At 53.3% G+C, this 17,204-nt stretch overlaps 1 protein-coding gene across 1 annotated transcript; it reads left to right on the forward strand.

Moving 5' to 3' along the window:
* The first annotated feature begins 1,304 nt into the window (after positions 1-1,304).
* Positions 1,305-5,894, forward strand: LOC135280388 (serine/threonine-protein kinase pim-1-like). Its single transcript, XM_064388229.1, has 8 exons — positions 1,305-1,360; positions 2,132-2,378; positions 2,477-2,563; positions 2,731-3,097; positions 3,716-3,895; positions 4,143-4,292; positions 4,482-5,391; positions 5,676-5,894. Exons 1-6 carry the CDS (start codon positions 1,305-1,307, stop codon positions 4,247-4,249), a joined length of 1,044 nt encoding a protein of 347 aa, XP_064244299.1. The 3' UTR covers positions 4,250-4,292; positions 4,482-5,391; positions 5,676-5,894.
* Positions 5,895-17,204: the final 11,310 nt, after the last annotated feature.

Consider the following 17,204-nt stretch of genomic DNA (forward strand, 5'->3'; position numbering starts at 1 on the left):
AGCAGCACTGGCAACACCAAGTGCTGCTGCTGCTGCTGGGCACAGCTGCTGTGCCAGCACTGATCTGCCCCAGCTCTGCACACAGACATTGCTGCTGCAGCTCCAGAGAAGGCAACAAAAGGGGCATCTCTGCAGAAAACTCTGCTGGGAGATTCTTAATTCCTTTAAAGCCACTGAGAGCACAGCTCCTCATTGTCACAGTCAGTGGCCACAGGGAAGATGGAGAGAAACAAAGTCAGAAATGACAGAAACACTAGCTTTAGGAAGAATATTAAAAAAAAAAAAGACAGGGAAATCAAAGAACCAAACCAACAGAACTATCAAAGATTACTTTTGTTACAAGTGATTTGCAGAAATTGGCAATCAGTTTAATGCTTCCTAAGATGTCCAGTCATCAGTCTCCACACTGTGGCCTTGAGCTCCTGGTTCCTCAGGCTGTAGATGAGGGGATTCAGGGCTGGAGGCACCACCGAATACAGAACTGACACCAACAGATCCAGGTATGAGGAGGAAATGGAGGAGGGTTTCAGGCAGGGAAATACTGCAGTGCTGAGAAATGCATTTCTCCTGCATTTTTCCTTTTCAGATTCTTTCAGTCATCTCCTGAGAGGTCCAGTTTGTTCTGGGGCTTTTCATGAACTGATTGTACTCTTGATTTAGATGGAGACTGTAGAATTGATTTCAGATGTAGAAGAATCTGAACTGAACACAGAAACAAACTCCCTCTGTCAGCCCATCTTCATCTTCTAGATCACTTTCCAGATGTCCTTGGGGGTGTTGGAATGATGATCACACAGCTCCACTTCTGGCTGCAGGCTCTTTAGATTGTTTCTCTGCATTCAGTCAGGCTTGCATTCCCTAAGAGTTCTTGGTAGCCTGTCATGTTTTCTTAGGGTAGAACAGTAACATGAAAACCTCACCAATGGCACAACTGCCCAGCCCACAAGGAAAAGAAAAGAACAAGCTGCAAAATTCTTCAAATATTTGTCCTGCTTTGCTGCAAGTGTTGTGCTGCACCCACAGTGTGGAAAGCTGCAGTTGGTGGCACACCTTGTGACAGAAGCTGCACCTCGTTCTCCAGGCAAGGTTCTTGGAAAAAGCAGACAGGACTGAGGAGAAGATTCTGGAAAAACTGAAAGAGCTTTTAAGAAATTAAATGAAAATTGAAACAATTCAAGACATTTTTCTCGATTTATTTTATGCTCCCCTTTTCCATCTTGCACTAGTTGTCCATCCAATTAATTCCAAACAGATCTCACTGCTAAGATCCATGAGTTGGCAAGTTTTAGGCATTTTAAGATACCATGACCTACACACAGTTTGGCTTCCCCTGTTTTTCTTGGACAGCAATGCTGGACAGGTAAGTGCAGTGTTTGTGTCAGGTACAAATTCTGCATTCAGGGAATGCGCTCTGAGAGTGACCCTCAGCAGGGACAATGCACAGCAGGGACTGAGGGGATTCCTGAGCCACTGTGCAGGAGTCCAGACTCTGGGTCTTGGCTGAACTCGGCAAAGTTCCCGTGTTTGCAGAGGCTCAGGGGCTGCCCTCGGGGAACGTGGGGCTCGGGGCGGGGGCGAGCGGGCAACGGACAAACGGACACGGGGACAAACGGCCCCGGAGCTTCAGTTGCAGCAGCAGCAGCGGCAGCAGCGGCAGCAGCAGCAGCAGCAGCAGCGGCAGCGACAGAAGCAACAGAAGATTCCCTTCTCCTCTCCCTCTCCCGCTGTCCCGCTCCTCTCCCGCTCTCCCTTTCCCGGCGTCCCTCTCCTCTCCCCGCCTCCCTCTCCCCGTGCCGGGCCGGGCCATGCCCCCAGCCCGCCCCCGGCCCCGGGCGGGGCTGCCCCGTGCCCGCCCCCGGCCGTCCTGCCGAGGTCTCGTCTCAGCCCGGCTCTGGCCGTGCTGGCGGTGGCGCTGCTGGGCGGGCATCAGTGCCTGGGGCTGGGGCGGCATCGCCTCCCTCTGGCTCCGCCTGGCCCGAGTCCGGCCCCGGCCCCGGCCCCGGCCCCGAGTACAGCCCCGAGCCCGGCCCCGGCGCCGGCTCCTCCCGGGGCCCGCGGAGGACACACGCGGCGCGGCCGCTCCCGCCGCCTCCGCTGCGGCTTGCCCGGCCCCAGCTCCGCCGCTCGGCAGCGCGGCCCCCGGCCCCGAGCCGCCGCTGTCCCATTGCAGGGAGCGAACGCCGGGAGATGGCCGGGCCAGGGCGGGTGAGGAGCGCTCGGGGGCCGTTGCTGGCCCCGGGCCGAGCGCTGACAGCCGCGTCCCGCCCGCAGGGAAGGCGCAGCAGCGCCTGAAGGAGCAGTACCGGCTGGGCTCGCTGCTGGGGCGTGGAGGATTCGGCAGCGTCTTCGCCGCAACACGGCTCTCGGACGGCGCCCCGGTGAGCGGCGGGGCCGGCGACGGGCGCGCAGGAGGAGGGGGCGGAGGAGGAGGAGCAGGGCGGAGGAGGCGGGCGGAGGATGGGGCTGGGCAGGGCAGGCAGGAGCTGAGCCCTGTTCTGCACTTGGCTTGCAGGTGGCCATCAAAAGGGTGCCACGGAACCGCGTCCATCACTGGGGTGAGCTGGTGAGTGAGCGAGGTGCCGTGCTGGGCAGGGATGAGCCGAGGCCCGGCAGGGTGGAAGCCACCAGGACGCCTCGAAGGAGAGCGCAGAGCATCCTGGGCTGGCTGAGGGGTTGCCCAGCCCTGGCACAGCATCAGCCCCCACTGACAGCATCGTGCTCCTCCCGCAGCCCGACGGCACCAGCGCACCCCTGGAGATTGTCCTGCTGGCAAAGGTGTCCAATGGCTTCCCTGGTGTGGTCCAGCTGCTGGAGTGGGTTGAGCTCCCAAACGATATCTTGATGGTGCTGGAGCGCCCGGAGCACTCTCAGGACCTGCACCATTTCATTCGGGCACGGGGGTTCCTATCCGAGGAGGTGGCGCGGCAGCTGTTCCACCAGGTGCTGGAGGCCGTCTGGCACTGCACCAGCTGCGGGGTCCTGCACAGAGACATCAAACCAGGGAACATCCTGGTTGACCTGGCCACCGGGCAAGCCAAATTGATTGATTTCGGCTGTGGCACCTACCTGCAAGAGACAGCCTACATTCACTTTGCAGGTGAGCCCATGCAGGGGTGTGCTCCCCGTTCTGGTATCTGGTGGCCCAGCATCTCAGGGCCCAAGCTGGGTGTGGCAGCAGGGATTCTCCCTTTTGCTGCCCTTCATAGCCCTGAGATTTCAGCTGAGTTGGGTTTGAGCAGGGCTGGGTGGGGAGCCAGCTTCCAGCCCTGCTGGCAGCCTTTGCCCACCACTCTGCCCAGGATTGGGGCTGGGGCAGCCAGCCGAACAGAAACAGCCGTGGGTGGGGGTAGCAGAGATGGGGGGGCCTGGAACCTGTGCCCCAGCCACTTTGGTGTGCAGGTGAGAAGGGCTTGGGCTGCTCCATTCACCTGGTTTGTTCTGGGTTCATAATGTATTTTGGGGCAATGCAGGCAGGGAGGATGAAGGCATGGTTTTCCCTCAGCACTAAGTGTGTTTCTGTCATGGATGAGCCTTGCCAGGGCTTCTGCTGCCCTCTTCCAACACCGATGGCTTCTTTTCCAACCGCAAGTGTTGGAAAGAGGGGCAGTGGGTCACCCTGTGTGCCAGTGGGGCAGTCCCTGCATGCCCAGGGATGCTGGGGCCAGGCTCTGGGAGCAGCAGCATCCCCCTGATGAACTCCATCTGTATTCCATAGGAACACCATCATACAGCCCCCCAGAATGGACCCATTTTGGCTGGTACTATGGCAAGCCAGCTACCATCTGGTCCCTGGGCATCGTGCTGCACCAGATGGTCTGTGGGGAGCACCCTTTCAGGAGGGACCAGAACATCAGCTGGGACCATCAGCTCTCGCTGCCACAACGGCTCTCTCCAGGTGGATCCTCATCTGTGGGCATGGGAGGAATACCAGTGCTGGGAGAGAGCAGCGGGCTCGGGAGCATCCTGCTCTGGCAGCTGCTGAGGAGGTGGCACATGTCCTGCTCTCCTCCAAAAGAGGGAACTGATGGGAAAGTTTAGGCCCAGCTCTGAGCACATCCATCATGGCCTGGTCAAGGAATAGTGGGGCAAAGCCAACAGGAGCCTTCTCCAACTGACCGGCGGTTTCTGGTTTCTCTGCCCAGAGTGCCAAGATCTGATCAGGCGGTGTTTATCCATGCTGGACTTGGAAAGGCCCTCATTAGAAGAGGTGTTCTGTCATCCTTGGATGCAGGATATACATCTGCCGTAGAAGAAGGGAGAGAGCCACAGGCACACTGTGCTGCAGGGCCCCAGTAAGTTACAGCTCCACACCTGCCTTGGCCATCAGAAGCAAAGGAACCCAGACCTTTTTGTCCTGCCTGTGTCACTGCCCAGGGCTCATCAGATGGGAGCACACAGCCCTTGTGCTGGAGCTGAGCTGCTCTGCCCAGCACTGGTGGCCACCATGCGAGCTGATTTTGCTTGTCCTGGTTCCCTGACAGCTGGGGCCCTGGGCAGAGCTCTGACAGCCTGGTCTGAGCCCAGGGAAGGAGAAGGAGCCCCCAGAGAAGCTGTACCGGGTGGGGCTGCTGCTGCTGGGGACAGTGAGGATCACATAAAGGATGACAGCCTCTTCCTGGACCTGGCCACTGGCAAGCTGAAGATGATGGACTTCAATTCTGGCACCTTCTTCAGAGCCTGGCTCCACAGCGAATTTACAGATGAGTCCACACGCAGGGGGATGCTCCCAGATTTGGGCATTGCACAGCCTGGCCGCGAACCAAAGGTTCCCCTCTTTGCTGGGGTGGATGCAGCTGATTGTTCAGTCGGCTGCCCAGCTGCTTTTGGCAGGGCTGGGGGAATGGGCTGGGGTGGGTACAAAATGGGAGTGGACTCCCGGCCCTGCCAACAGCCCCCAGCACCCACCGTGCCCCAGGCTGGGGCTGGGGCAGCCAGCCCAACACAAACAAACCCCCGTGATGGGAGCAGAGGTGGGACTCCAGAACCTGTGCAGGGGCTGCTTTGCTGTGCAGGCAAGGAAGGGCTTGGGCTGCTCCACTGCCCTTGTTTGCTTTGGGATCACGGTTATTGTGGGGGGCAGTGCAGGGGAAAGGGAGAAAGCCTGGGCTTCCTCACCCATGGCTGGTTTTTTCCCTGGCATGCAGGGGTTGGTGCTTCCTCAAGCCCCTGACAGACATAAGATCTTTTACCTCTTTTCTTGTTTCCCCTTTTTGTCTGTAATCTATTTTCAATAATTTATTGTTTGTTTTTCTAGAGGAAACGTTCCAGATGGGGTCCAGTCTGGATCGGGAAATGCTTGGGACCAGCTGTGGCGTGGATGGGCCGTGGCCTTGGAGCAGGCTGAGGACATCGTTTGGGACCAGCTTTTCTTCCAGCTGTGGATTGCATGAGGTGGGTCCCCATCTGCTTGGCAAGGTGGGATCAGAGCTTTTGGGAGATGGCAGCGAGCACAGGAGCATCCTGCTCTGGGCAGCTGCTGACGGCTGGATGTGCCATGGCTGGCTGCAGGCTGGGCACATGTTCTGCCCTCCTGCTCTGCTCCCCAAGGCAGCAGTGATAGGCAGCTCTGGGCACAGCTCTGGGCACGGCCAGCATGGCCTGGGCACCGCGGGTGGCTGGGACAAGGGGACAGGAGCCTTCAGCTGACGGGCAGTTTCTGCTTTCTCTCCTTGCAGCCGGGCTCTGCGGATGCTGAGGCTGCTTTGGGCTCTGCCAGGGCTCTGCTGGAGCTCAGCACCGGGCCGGAATCAACCAAAGAAGAAATAGTGTCACCTGCAGCACAGACTTGCTTGAGCATTTCGGCAACACAGCTCAAGTTTGCAGAGTGTACACCTTCAAGGGAAAACATGACACGTGCCAAAAATTAAAATTGTTCAATACCTTCTGAAATCAAATCAATCTGGGATGATTCCAAATGACATTTTTCACCATGCTCAAGCTGTAGCTCAGCCCTTCTCTGAACAGTTTTCTCCCCCACTTGCCTTTTACTTCTCAACTGCTCCCTCTTTTCCCCCAATGAATTCCTAGCCCATTGCTGTCTCCATCACTCAGTGGCCTTCCTTGTTGCCCCTGACCACAAGGAAGGCCGAGCACCAGGTTTAGGGACTCATGCTGTCACTGGCTGAGGAGCAGCAATGTCTCAGAGGTCCAGTGGGATTTTAGTGTCATTCAGAGCCACTCTCCAGCCCTCAGCTCTCCTCACTGCTGAGTTCCCACTCCCTTTTCCTCATCCTTGCAGCAGGATGAGCTCTGTGAATCTCCTGGAGCCTCCCCACTCTTCCCAGCCGATGCACCCACCTCAGTTAGGCTGAAGCTGAAGCTTCTCTGTCTCCTCTGGCACTCCAGTCCAGTCCCCTGTGTCGGGAGCCCCAGCCCCAGAGCACAGCACACAGCAGTGCAGTCCGTGCTGGAGCAGCTGCCCTGCAGCCCTGGCTTGGCTGTTTGTGGCAGCTGAATGCTCCCTGTTTCCAGCTGTCCCTGCAGGATGGCCCCAGGGCAGAGCCCAGGCAGCCTCCCACTGCAACCCCTGGAGCTTGGGGCAGGCAGTGCTCCCAGAGCTGAGGTTCATGGGGAGCACCTGGATCTGTGCCTCGCACTCAGTGTTGTCAAGTGTTGTGGTCTCATCTCCTGCAGCCTAAGGGGAAAACAACCTGTGCTGCCAGGCCAGCACTGCTCCTCTGGGCAGGGACAAGGCTGAAAGGCTTTTCCATTCCAGAGGAGCTGGTACTGAGCCTTGGCAGGGCCTGGCAGGGCTGGAGCCAGGTCTGGCCTGCTGTCCGGGACTCGCTGCCCACCAACCGCCCCCACCCACCACGCTCCATCCTCCAGGGACAGAAGGGTCTGTGTGTGCCAGGGGCTCTTGGGTGTGTCTGTACCCATGGAGAGAAGGGTCTGTGTGTGCCAGGGGCTCTTGGATGTCTCTGTATCCAGGGACAGAAGGGTCTGTGTGTTCCAGGGGCTCTTGGATGTCTCTGTATCCATGGACAGAAGGCTCTGCATGTGCCAGGGTTTCCATAACGTCTCTGTACCCATGGGTATGGGATGAACATGGACAGTGAAAGTGTCAGTCACGTTGCTTGCACACTCCTTCCTTTGTGTACAAGACACATCCATGCACACCCGCACATATTTTTATATTAATAGGATAGGGATAGATAGAGACTTCGCACAGAGCTCTAACTTTGGCATAACTCACTCTTTAGCCAGAGACCAGGGGATTTTTTCCCCAGCTCTGTGTGAGAAGATGTCCAAGAGCTGAAGGAGCAGCATTCAGAAGCAGTTTCAGGATTTCTAGGCAGGAAGTGGAGTTCACAACCATCCATATAACTTGCCATATTCATTGGGATGGGCTGCTGCTTCTTTAGGAATATGGCCCAATGCAGACACGAGACTTGGAAAAATCCCAGCTCTCTGTGGGTTTGTGCAAAAGGGGGAGCAGCACAAACACTTTGTGCCTGCCTGGGGGACACAAGGTCCAAGGAGCTTTGGTGGCAGAGAGTGACCCGGGCTGGTGGCAGGTGAAGTTCCATTCTGTGATATTCCCAGAGTGGCACAGGACAAAGGTCCAAGTACCCCCAGCCCCACTGATGAAGTCCTTAGAGTGCTGCACATCCTCTAGGAAAAGCTGCTGTCACACAATCCATTGGGATTTATAACTTTCATTTGCAACACTTTAAATCCAAATTTCAAACTGCAATATTTTTACACTCAAGACACAGTAATGCATAAATTCATAATAGATCTTTCAATTTGCTATTGATTCAATCACAATTTAAAATAACATAATATTGCAAACAAAACCCTAAATGTTTTAAAAAAGGGATGCTGAGGTCAGTAAGATGAATCCATGCCATCAGAACATTTACAGAGTAACTGATTTCTCATCTTAAAAAGGTCAGTTGCCTCTTAATCCAAAGTTACTGAAGATTTTCACTACACATTTGTTTTTTGGTTTTATCTTTCATATTTTTTTCTTTTCTTTTTTGTCCAGTGTTTTTAACAGAGAACTCGTTCTACAAAAGGAATGTACAGCAAAATGAGATACATTTCTGATAAACAATGAAAATGTAGGCTCCTCCTCTGTTTACTTTTCTCTGGATACGCTGAAGAAAAAAATCTAGCAGATATGAGCAGAGGTGTGAAGTGTTTCATTTGGACTGTGCTGGAGTTCAGCACTGCTGACATCCTGATCCAGTCAAGAGCTGCAGAATTCTTTTGCAGATCTCGAACCTTGTGTTTGCAGGCACAGCACCTGCAGTGCTGACGCACCAATGGACATGAACAACTCTGTTATTCCCTCTCAGAATTTGGGCTCTGCCCCAGCACAAGGTGCTGCAGCCCTTTGCTCCTGGTTCCCGTGTGGAGCAGCTCCCTTCCCGCTGGCTGAGCTGCTCAGGCAGAGCCAGGCAGCTCCTGGCCATGCAGGGCTGAGGCTTTTCCCCATTGCTGGGCACAGACTGATGGAGCAGCACTGCTGAACACAGGGGCACACAGAGGGACCAGAAGCAGCTGCCTTTGTCCACCTGAGGCTCCAAGGCCCAAACTCTGAGCAGCCAGGGCTGGAAGAGACTCGCAGGCTCCCTGGTGGCTGTGCTGCCCCACTTGTGCCCGGCCCAGCTTTGCTTGGGGCAGAGGGAGAACAAGGGGCAGCTCCCTCCCAGCCCAGCCCAGGGACCCCTCCAGCCCCGGGGCTTGGGGCACTGTCAGCACCTGCTGCTCCAGCCACCGCTCCTGCTGACCCTGACAGCAACACCCAAACTGGGACTGATCCCAAGGGAGCAGCAGCGGGACCTGGATCTGATCCCTGACTCTGGGGCACGGCTGAACAAATGACCCCACAGCAGCAGCAGCAGCAGCAGCAGCACATGGAGCTGACTTTCAATGTCGCCTTGACTTTTTAAGATTTTCTAAGTGTTCTGATGTTTGCATTCTTGTACCAAACTTTCTCACACACTTTCTGTAGACAACTTATTGTTTTGCATTCTTTTATGGGGGAGGAGAAACTTGATGGACTGTTTGTTTGTCCTTGGAGAGGTGGCACTTTCACCCTCCAATCCACTGTCATCTTTGGAAATCTATAAATGTTGGAGTAAAAAAATTAACTTGCCCTTTTTTCTGCCTTGAGAGCAACGGCATCTCTGCGTCGTGTTGTCTTGTGTCCTATAGTGACATTTCAGCACAGCCCCTGCCACTCTTTCCTCTTGTGTGCAGCAGTGTCACAGCAGCCTGAGGCACCTGGGAGCCCCCAGTGCCAGCAGGGACTTGAGATGGCAGCCCTGGGCTCCTGGAGGTCGTGCAAGGAACAGAGCTGGGGACTCCCTGTCCATGGGGAGCTTCCAGACGGAAAAGGTTGCTGTGCCCAGACAGGTCCAAGGGCAAAGAAAGGAGGGTCTCAACCACTGCATCTGTACCAGTCCAACAGTCCTGGGCAGCAGCCACTGAGCCCTGGGGGAACAGAGGGCACAGCAAGAGGGACAAAACCAGGCAAGGTCAGAGACTGGGAAGAGCCAGAGCCAGGAGCAGGAGCAGCTGCTCCATTGCACTCTTGGAGAAAGCTCTTGGCTGGTTCCAAGGGCTGAAATGCATGAAGGGCAGAGAGGAGGCCACAGCAAACAATGCTCCTGTTTCCACACCCTCCCCTCTCTGTGTCCCAGAAGGAATTGCATGGACTGTGTTCTTCTCTCCGAGTCGTCTCATTCAGCATGAGCAGCTTAGCACCAGGAGCTGAAGGAGCTGAAGCCTCAGGCCACAGGAGCTGAGCAAGAGGAGACTTTCTGAGCAAGTGAGTGCTGCTAACATGGACCTAGCTGAATTTAGCAGATATAATAATGGAATCACAGCATCCTTTCTGTTGGAAAAGACCTCTGAGCTCATCCAGTCCAGCTGTTCACCCAGCAGTGCCAAGCAGAGCACTAAACCACGTCCCTGAAGTGCCAAGGCCTGGACAACAGCCCTGAGTGAGGCCTGAACAGCAGGCCCTGAGCCAAAGGTGGCCTCTGGATGAACCTTCCAACCAAAGGTTATCTTTGTATCTGCTCACTGATGAAATATGCATGGTCATTAGCACTGTGATAGATGTAGCTACCCATTAGTGACACATGTATTGATCTTTTTGTATTTGCAAGCCAGACAAGGCCATGAAATCTGACATCTGGCCTTGTTTGGGGCTGAAGGATCAAAGTCAGCTCCCTTGGTTCCTCCTTGAGCCTTGGCCAGGCTTTGGGAGGAACCCAAGAGGAGGATGAGATCAGATGTTCCCACACTAGAAGTGCTGCCCACACTAGAAGTGCTGTCAGTTTGTTCATTCAGCACTGTCAGACTGGGCCCTCTCACAGCGAGGTTGGAGCCTCACCTGTGCTGGAGGCACCTGCAGGAATTCCCAGTGTCCAGGAGTGGCTCTGCAGCCCTTGGCTGTGACAGCTTCCCCCAGCTGCTGTGTGGATCTGGGGGATGGTGAAATCTGAGGTTAAATGATGCCAGATCTTCTTAATCACTGCAGGCAATCTTTGGTGCTGATGATTGGCTGCATTGCTGAGCTGCTCCTTTTGTGATCCTTTGCTGCTTTGAGCTTCAGTAAATGACACTGATTCCTTCAGTTGGAGTCTGTGTCTTTGGTGCTCACCCTGACGACTGGTAAAACAAAACTGGCAGAGTCTGGCCAGATCACAGCAAAATGTCTCTTGTTAAATGTAAATGTGAGGAATCAGTGGCATCAGAAATTCCCGGATGGGAAGCCCTTCCCTGGAGTTGGCTGGCTCTGGAGTGGGCTGAGGTCGGGGCACCGTTTGAGCAGTGGGGCAGTTGGTTAAAAGAGGATGAACCCCTGGATGTCTTAAAATGCATACAAAAATTGCATATGGGAAAGGAAAAGAACTTGTGGGCTTGGGCAGATGAGGATGGATTTTGTTAACAGCACATTGGAAACAGCACAAATAAAAGGAAAATTGTTGTCGGAACACTCCCACATAGAACAACAGGAGAAGATTTTAATATTGAGTTCGGGTGCATTTGTGCAAGTGATAGTAATAATACTAATAGTAATACTAATAGTAATACTAATATTAGTAATAAATATAACACAAAAAATTATATTTATATCTGTATAATTAAAAATGGATACTGTGAAATAAGGCTGACACTTGTAATATGTCAGCTTTGGTTGTTCACTTTAACACTAAATACCCTCCATAAAAGGACTAGCCGAGACCCAGCTGTCAGTGGTAAACTTTGCGAAATAAAGGAGGAAGGGATGAAATTGACAATTTTTGTAGGATTTGCTGATACTGTCATGTGGAATGCTTTATCTATTACTCTGAGAAATGCAGTGATTAAGACTTCTGGGTTTTTCATGTGCCAGACAATCCACAAGCTGCAGGATTGGTTGAATGGGTATAGGGATTGTTAAAGGAGCAGTTGAAACAATGAGGAGATGGGAACCTGTCCTCATGGAGAACCCATCTCCCAGATGTGCTCCATGCCCTTAACAATGGCCCAATGGGGAAATGGAAACCCCTGGCTGTGCACAGCTGCACCCAATTTGCAAATGCAGCCATGGACAGTGAGGCTTGGACTGCCTGGGAAATTGTTGTGGCTGTGATGGCCCCTGGCAGGGCCAGCCCAGAGGTTACAGGGCTGGACCTTCATGCCTTGGAATTAATTAGCATAAATCAGAAGCAAATGAGAGTTATAAATACCAAAACAGGAATTCAGATTCATCCAGGACACTTTGGTTTGGGAACTGCTCACTGGAGCTTGGCCTTGCAAAGTGTTCATGTCATGGGAGGAGGAACTGATGCAGATTATCAAGGAAAAATTAAAGGAATTGTGTTAAAAATAGTGAACAAGATTGGATTATTCAACTACAGGGTAGCACAATTACTGATATTGTCAGTTTTTAAAACAATTGGAAAAAAGGACATCCACCTCAAATCACTGCTGTTAGTAAAGTGTTTGGATGAGCAGTCCTAATAATGGAGCCAGAGAATGGGTCCAGAGGCCAAAAGGCCCTCCTGAGGCAGCTGAAGGAACAGCTCCTGGGAAAGACAGCACTATTTGAATCCTGAAACCTGGGCAGGAACAATGGGAATGTGTCCCTGCAACCAAGTGTTCTGTGTGAGAACAAGGAAATATTACAGGAGATTGTTTTAGGCACCCTGCCAGACCAAATCTCCCTGTTTGCCTCAATGGCCCCTTTAGAAAATGCTCTGATCCACGGGGCTCCATGTGAATGCTGCTGTGACACTGAGAGACTTTCACACAAATTCCATCCAGGAGCCTGGGTGCCCTAGGGGACTGGGACCTGGCCCCCTTCCAGCCAAAGGGGAAAGGGCCCCACCAAGCTTTGTTACCCACAGACACTGTGCTAAAGCTGAACAGCAAAGGACTTGGGGGCATTATTCTGGAATTAACACAGTGGCAGCTCCATGGACAACAGAATTATTGTTCCTAATCCAAATGAGACTGAGGAAAAAGATTAACCATGTCACTGAAGTACTGCTGATGTCTGTAAGTTGTATCTTGAGAGTCAGCCAGAATCTTTGTTTGCCACAAACACCTCTAGAGTTTCACCAAGGATTAGTCATTAAATTCTGATGAGAATGTAAAGATCAAAGTAGCCAAAATACTCGATGTAACTAATTGCTGGAAATATTCTTACCTGATGTTGGGAGGAATGGGGTTCTCTTGGAGGGCCCAGGGAGGAGCCCTGGATCCATCAGCAGCCCACAGTGGGAAATAGGAAATCAGACCTTTGGTACTGGGAATGGGAGCTGCTGGGTGTGTGGAGACTGCCCATAAACAGCTTCCTAAAGGATGGTTTGGGTCCTGTTTCCAGGCAATGTTGATGCCTCCCTTGAGTGTCCTCCAGCAACAATCACAAGGAAGAATTGGGGCCAAGAGAACATTTTCCACCCAAAGAGTGCCTTTGACCTCAGAAAACCAAGGATTCTGGTTCACACTGTGCCCCACGTCCACTGCCCTGTCCTGCGGATTTTACAGTAATGATTGTTAGAAGAAATATTAGATTATTAGAAGAAATAGCAAATGATACTCTTAAAATGTCCAATCGCACATCCCAGGAGCTCCAACAAACACAAATGGGGCTCTACAGAACCGCATGGCCTGGGATTATCTGCTTGCTGGCCAGGGAGGAACCTGGGCTATCATGGGACAAGAATGTTGCACTGCTATTTGAGGGGTTTGAAGGCCAGCAGTCAGGAATCACCTTGACAGGAAAAGCAGTAGAAGAGTGGCAGCAAGAAGAAAATTTTTCTTGGTGGCCTTGGTTTTATGGCTGCCAAATTGGAGGCTGCTGTGAAATGAACTTGTGGCATCACTGTCATCATTGCAGTGTGAGCACTTGGTGTGTTATGATTCCATGTTGTTGTGACACTGTGCTGGAAATGGCGTACTGAGACTTGTCTAAAAATAGTCTCAGTCTCAAGAAAAATGGACATTTGAAAAAATAACAGGGAATAGCAATTAATTAGGGATGTTTAAAAAGGAATGTGAATTATAGCTCTGAGTAATGAACAGCACTTAAAGAACAAGAGGCAATGCCTTTATGACTAATACCTAAATCTAAACTGTGTTATTGAAAGAATTGTTATGAATTGTAGTTCCTCTACAGGTTAAAGGACCAATTGAAGTCCTGAGGCCTCAGCACCAGGCCCTGACTGAAGCCTGAACAACAGGCCCTGAGCCAAAGCTCAGCTCTAGATAAACTTTGCCACCAAATGTTATATTTGTATCTACTCATTAATGAATCACTATGAGGAACATGATCTCTGTATGTGTTCATTGGTGAAACATGGATTTACCTTTCTGTATTTAAAACTCAGACAAGGCCCCATCTGGCCTTATTTGGGGATGAATGGTCAAAGTCACCTCCCTTGGTTCCTCCTTGGGCCCTGGCTAGGCTTTGGGAGGAACCAAAGAGGAGGATGAAACCAGATGTTCCCACACTAGAAGTGCTGTCAGTTTGTTCATTCAGCACTGTCGGAGCTGGGCCCTCTCACAGCGAGGTTGGAGCCTCACCTGTGGCTGGAGGCAGCTGCAGGAATTCCCAGTGTCCAGGAGTGGCACTACAGCCCTTGGCTGTGACAGCTTCCCCCAGCTGCTGTGTGGATCTGGGCGATGGTAAAGCCTGAGGGGAACTGGTGCTGGATATTTCTTAATCACTGCTGCAATCCTTGGTGGTGAAGGTTGGATGCATTGCTGAGCTTCTGGTTTTGTAATTATTTTCTAATGATGATGTGCTCTGTTGAGCTTCTCCTTTTGTAATTTCTTGCAGATACACATTATATAAATTACACAATTCCTTCAGTTGGTGTCTGTGTCTTTGGTGCTGACCCTGCCCACTGGCAAAACTGACCCTCTGGGCTCCACAGAACCAAGGGGCTCTTGTGACACTGCAGGGCCTTGTGTGACCTGGGGACCATGGCGATGCTGTGTGGCTTCATGGAACCAAGGGGCCATTGTGACACTGTGGGGACTAGTATACACAAGGGTCCATCATTTTCCTCTCCCTGCCCCTGCCCCAGCCCAGCAGAGCAGCAGAGTCAGGTCTGGCCTTGCAGCAGGAACTGCAGGCACTGGAGGTCAGGGACAGCCACTCTGGGTCTGGAATGCTCAGCAGATGATCAACTCAGGCAGCTCCTGCAGCCCCAGGGCCAGCCCCGCTGCCCAGCCCAGGGCTCCTCAGGCAGCTCCTGCTGGCGCAGGGATAAGGCAGCCTCTTGCCAGGGCTCCTCTGCACACCCATGGGCTCCTGCTCTGCTCCTGGCCCATGCCAGCTGCCCCCAGAGCCTTTCCCAGGGGAACACATCTGTGCTGGCCCCAGCAGCCATTGCTGCAGCCCCTGCCCTGCTGCCCAGAGCCCCGAGCTGGGGCTGCTGCTCTGCAGAGCACGGGGGCTGTGCTGCCCGGGGCCCTGGGCTGCCTCTGCTGGGCTCTGCTGCTCAGCCTGGCACACAGAGGCAGCTGATGGTGCTCCCTGCACTGACCCCCTCCCACACAGGCTCTGCGGGGCCATGGAGGGGGCTCAGAGGTGCCTGCCTTGTGCCAGGGCTGCCAGAGGGGCTTGGGGCTGCCCTGGATCCTCCTGGGGGAGTTCCCTGAGGGTCAGACCAGGCAGTGCCCAGACTCCTTTCCCTGGGCCTGCTGTGTCCCTGGGCTGCAGAGCTCTCCTGGCTCACAGCAGACATTCAGTCCTTGGTCTCGGGGTGACCCCAGCCTGGCCAGGCCTGTGCCCAGTGAGCTCCACTCCCTGCTGGTCCCTGGCACACACTGTCCCTGCAGGTGCCCTGTGTTCTCCTGGCAGCTCCCAAGGCCCTCCAGACAAATCTTCCCCTGCCATCAGCCCTGGCACAAGCTGCAGAGTCCGAGGAAGGTTCAGCACAGACCATTCCCCATCTGATGGGCACTGGCCACCAACAAGCAAAACCTGACCCAGACCTGATTCTCCTGAAGGCCCCACTGAGACCCTGATCTCATCCCACTGAGTCCTGGGAGAACAAGGAACACAAGGAACTTCTTGAGTGGCCTGAGAGTGACTTTGGAAGAGAGCAAAGTAGTCCTGCCCTGCGCTCAGGAGATGCCCTTTGCTGGTGGAGCTGCTGTGCTGGAGCCCAGCTGTGTCCCAGCAGTGCCCATGGCCTGTCCCTGCCTGAGGGCACAGCACGGACATGCAGCAGGACAGTGACCAAGCTGCCAGAGCACTCCGGCCTGGCACCCACAGCACGGCTGGGAAAGAGAGTGTGGGCCTCTGGAAAGAGAGGTCCATTCAGCAGCTCTGACAGGACCAATTGCTGCTGCTCCCTGGGAGTGCTGCTGTCCTGGGACTCTTCCTTTTCTCCCCCATAACGTCATGCAGGTCTCAGAGTTGGGATCCCAGAAAAAGAAGGCACTGCAAGGTCATTTATTTTGTTCAAAGAAAGCAAGAGTGCAAATCCTGGTTGACAGAGCTTCTGGATCAAATTCAAGACGCAGATAGGAAATTAAGCAAGGGATGAATAAAAACATTTCATGGAGCACAACATTATGGCAAGAAGAACCCATAGACATCACCAAAGACCTGAGAAGGCAGACTGGGCCAGTAATGAGTTCCATTCTGAAAACTATGCAGCAGAAAACAAACACTTTTTGCTTCTGAAAAGTATCCAGTCACCTTTTTCCTCAGGGCATCCTTAAGCTCCTGGTTCCTCAGGCTGTAGATGAGGGGGTTCAGGACTGGAGGAAACACTGAATACAGAACTGACAAGGCCAGATCCAGGGATGGGGAGGAGATGGAGAGGGGCTTCAGGTAGGCAAAAAAGCCGGTGCTGAGAAACAGAGAGACCACAGCCAGGTGAGGGAGGCAGGTGGAAAAGGCTTTGTGCCGTCCCTGCTCAGAGGGATCCTCAGCACGGCCCTGAAGATCTGCACATAGGAGAAAACAATGAACACAAAACAAGCAAATAAGAGAAAAGCACAAACTATGAGAAGCCCAAGTTCCCTGAGGTAGGATTTGGAGCAGGAGAGCTTGAGGATCTGTGGCACTTCACAGAAGAATTGGCCCAGGGCATTGCCATGGCAAAGGGGCAGGGAAAATGTATTGGCCGTGTGCACGACAGCGTAGAGAAAGCCACTGGCCCAGACAGCTGCTGCCATGTGGGCACAAGCTCTGCTGCCCAGGAGGGTCCCATAGTGCAGGGCTTTGCAGATGGACACGTAGCGGTCATACGACATGATGGTGAGAAGGGCAAGCTCTGATCCAAAGAAAAAATAATCAGAAAAACCTGAGCAGCACATCCTGCATAGGAGATGGTCCAGGTGTCCCAGAGGGTATTGTGCATGGCTTTGGGGACAGTGGTGCTTATGAAGCCCATGTCAAGAATAGAGAGGTTGAGCAGGAAGAAGAGCGTGGGTGTGTGCAGGTGGTGGCCGCAGGCTACGGCGCTGATGATGAGGCCGTTGGCCAGGAGGGCAGCCAGGGAGATGCCCAGCAAGAGGCAGAAGTGCAGGAGCTGCAGCTGCCGCGTGTCTGCCAATGCCAGCAGGAGGAAGTGGCTGATGGATCTGCTGTTGGACATTTGCTGTGGCTGCACATGGGAACCTGTTCATGGGTAAAGGACAGTGAACAGTTAGAGAAGATGTATGTAACCAAAATCAAAGCCATTTCCCATACACCCTCCTCTGTAACACACAAGGACAGTCTTCTCTGTTTG

The sequence above is a fragment of the Passer domesticus genome, chromosome 13, assembly GCF_036417665.1.
Source record: "Passer domesticus isolate bPasDom1 chromosome 13, bPasDom1.hap1, whole genome shotgun sequence".
Lineage (NCBI taxonomy): Eukaryota > Metazoa > Chordata > Aves > Passeriformes > Passeridae > Passer > Passer domesticus.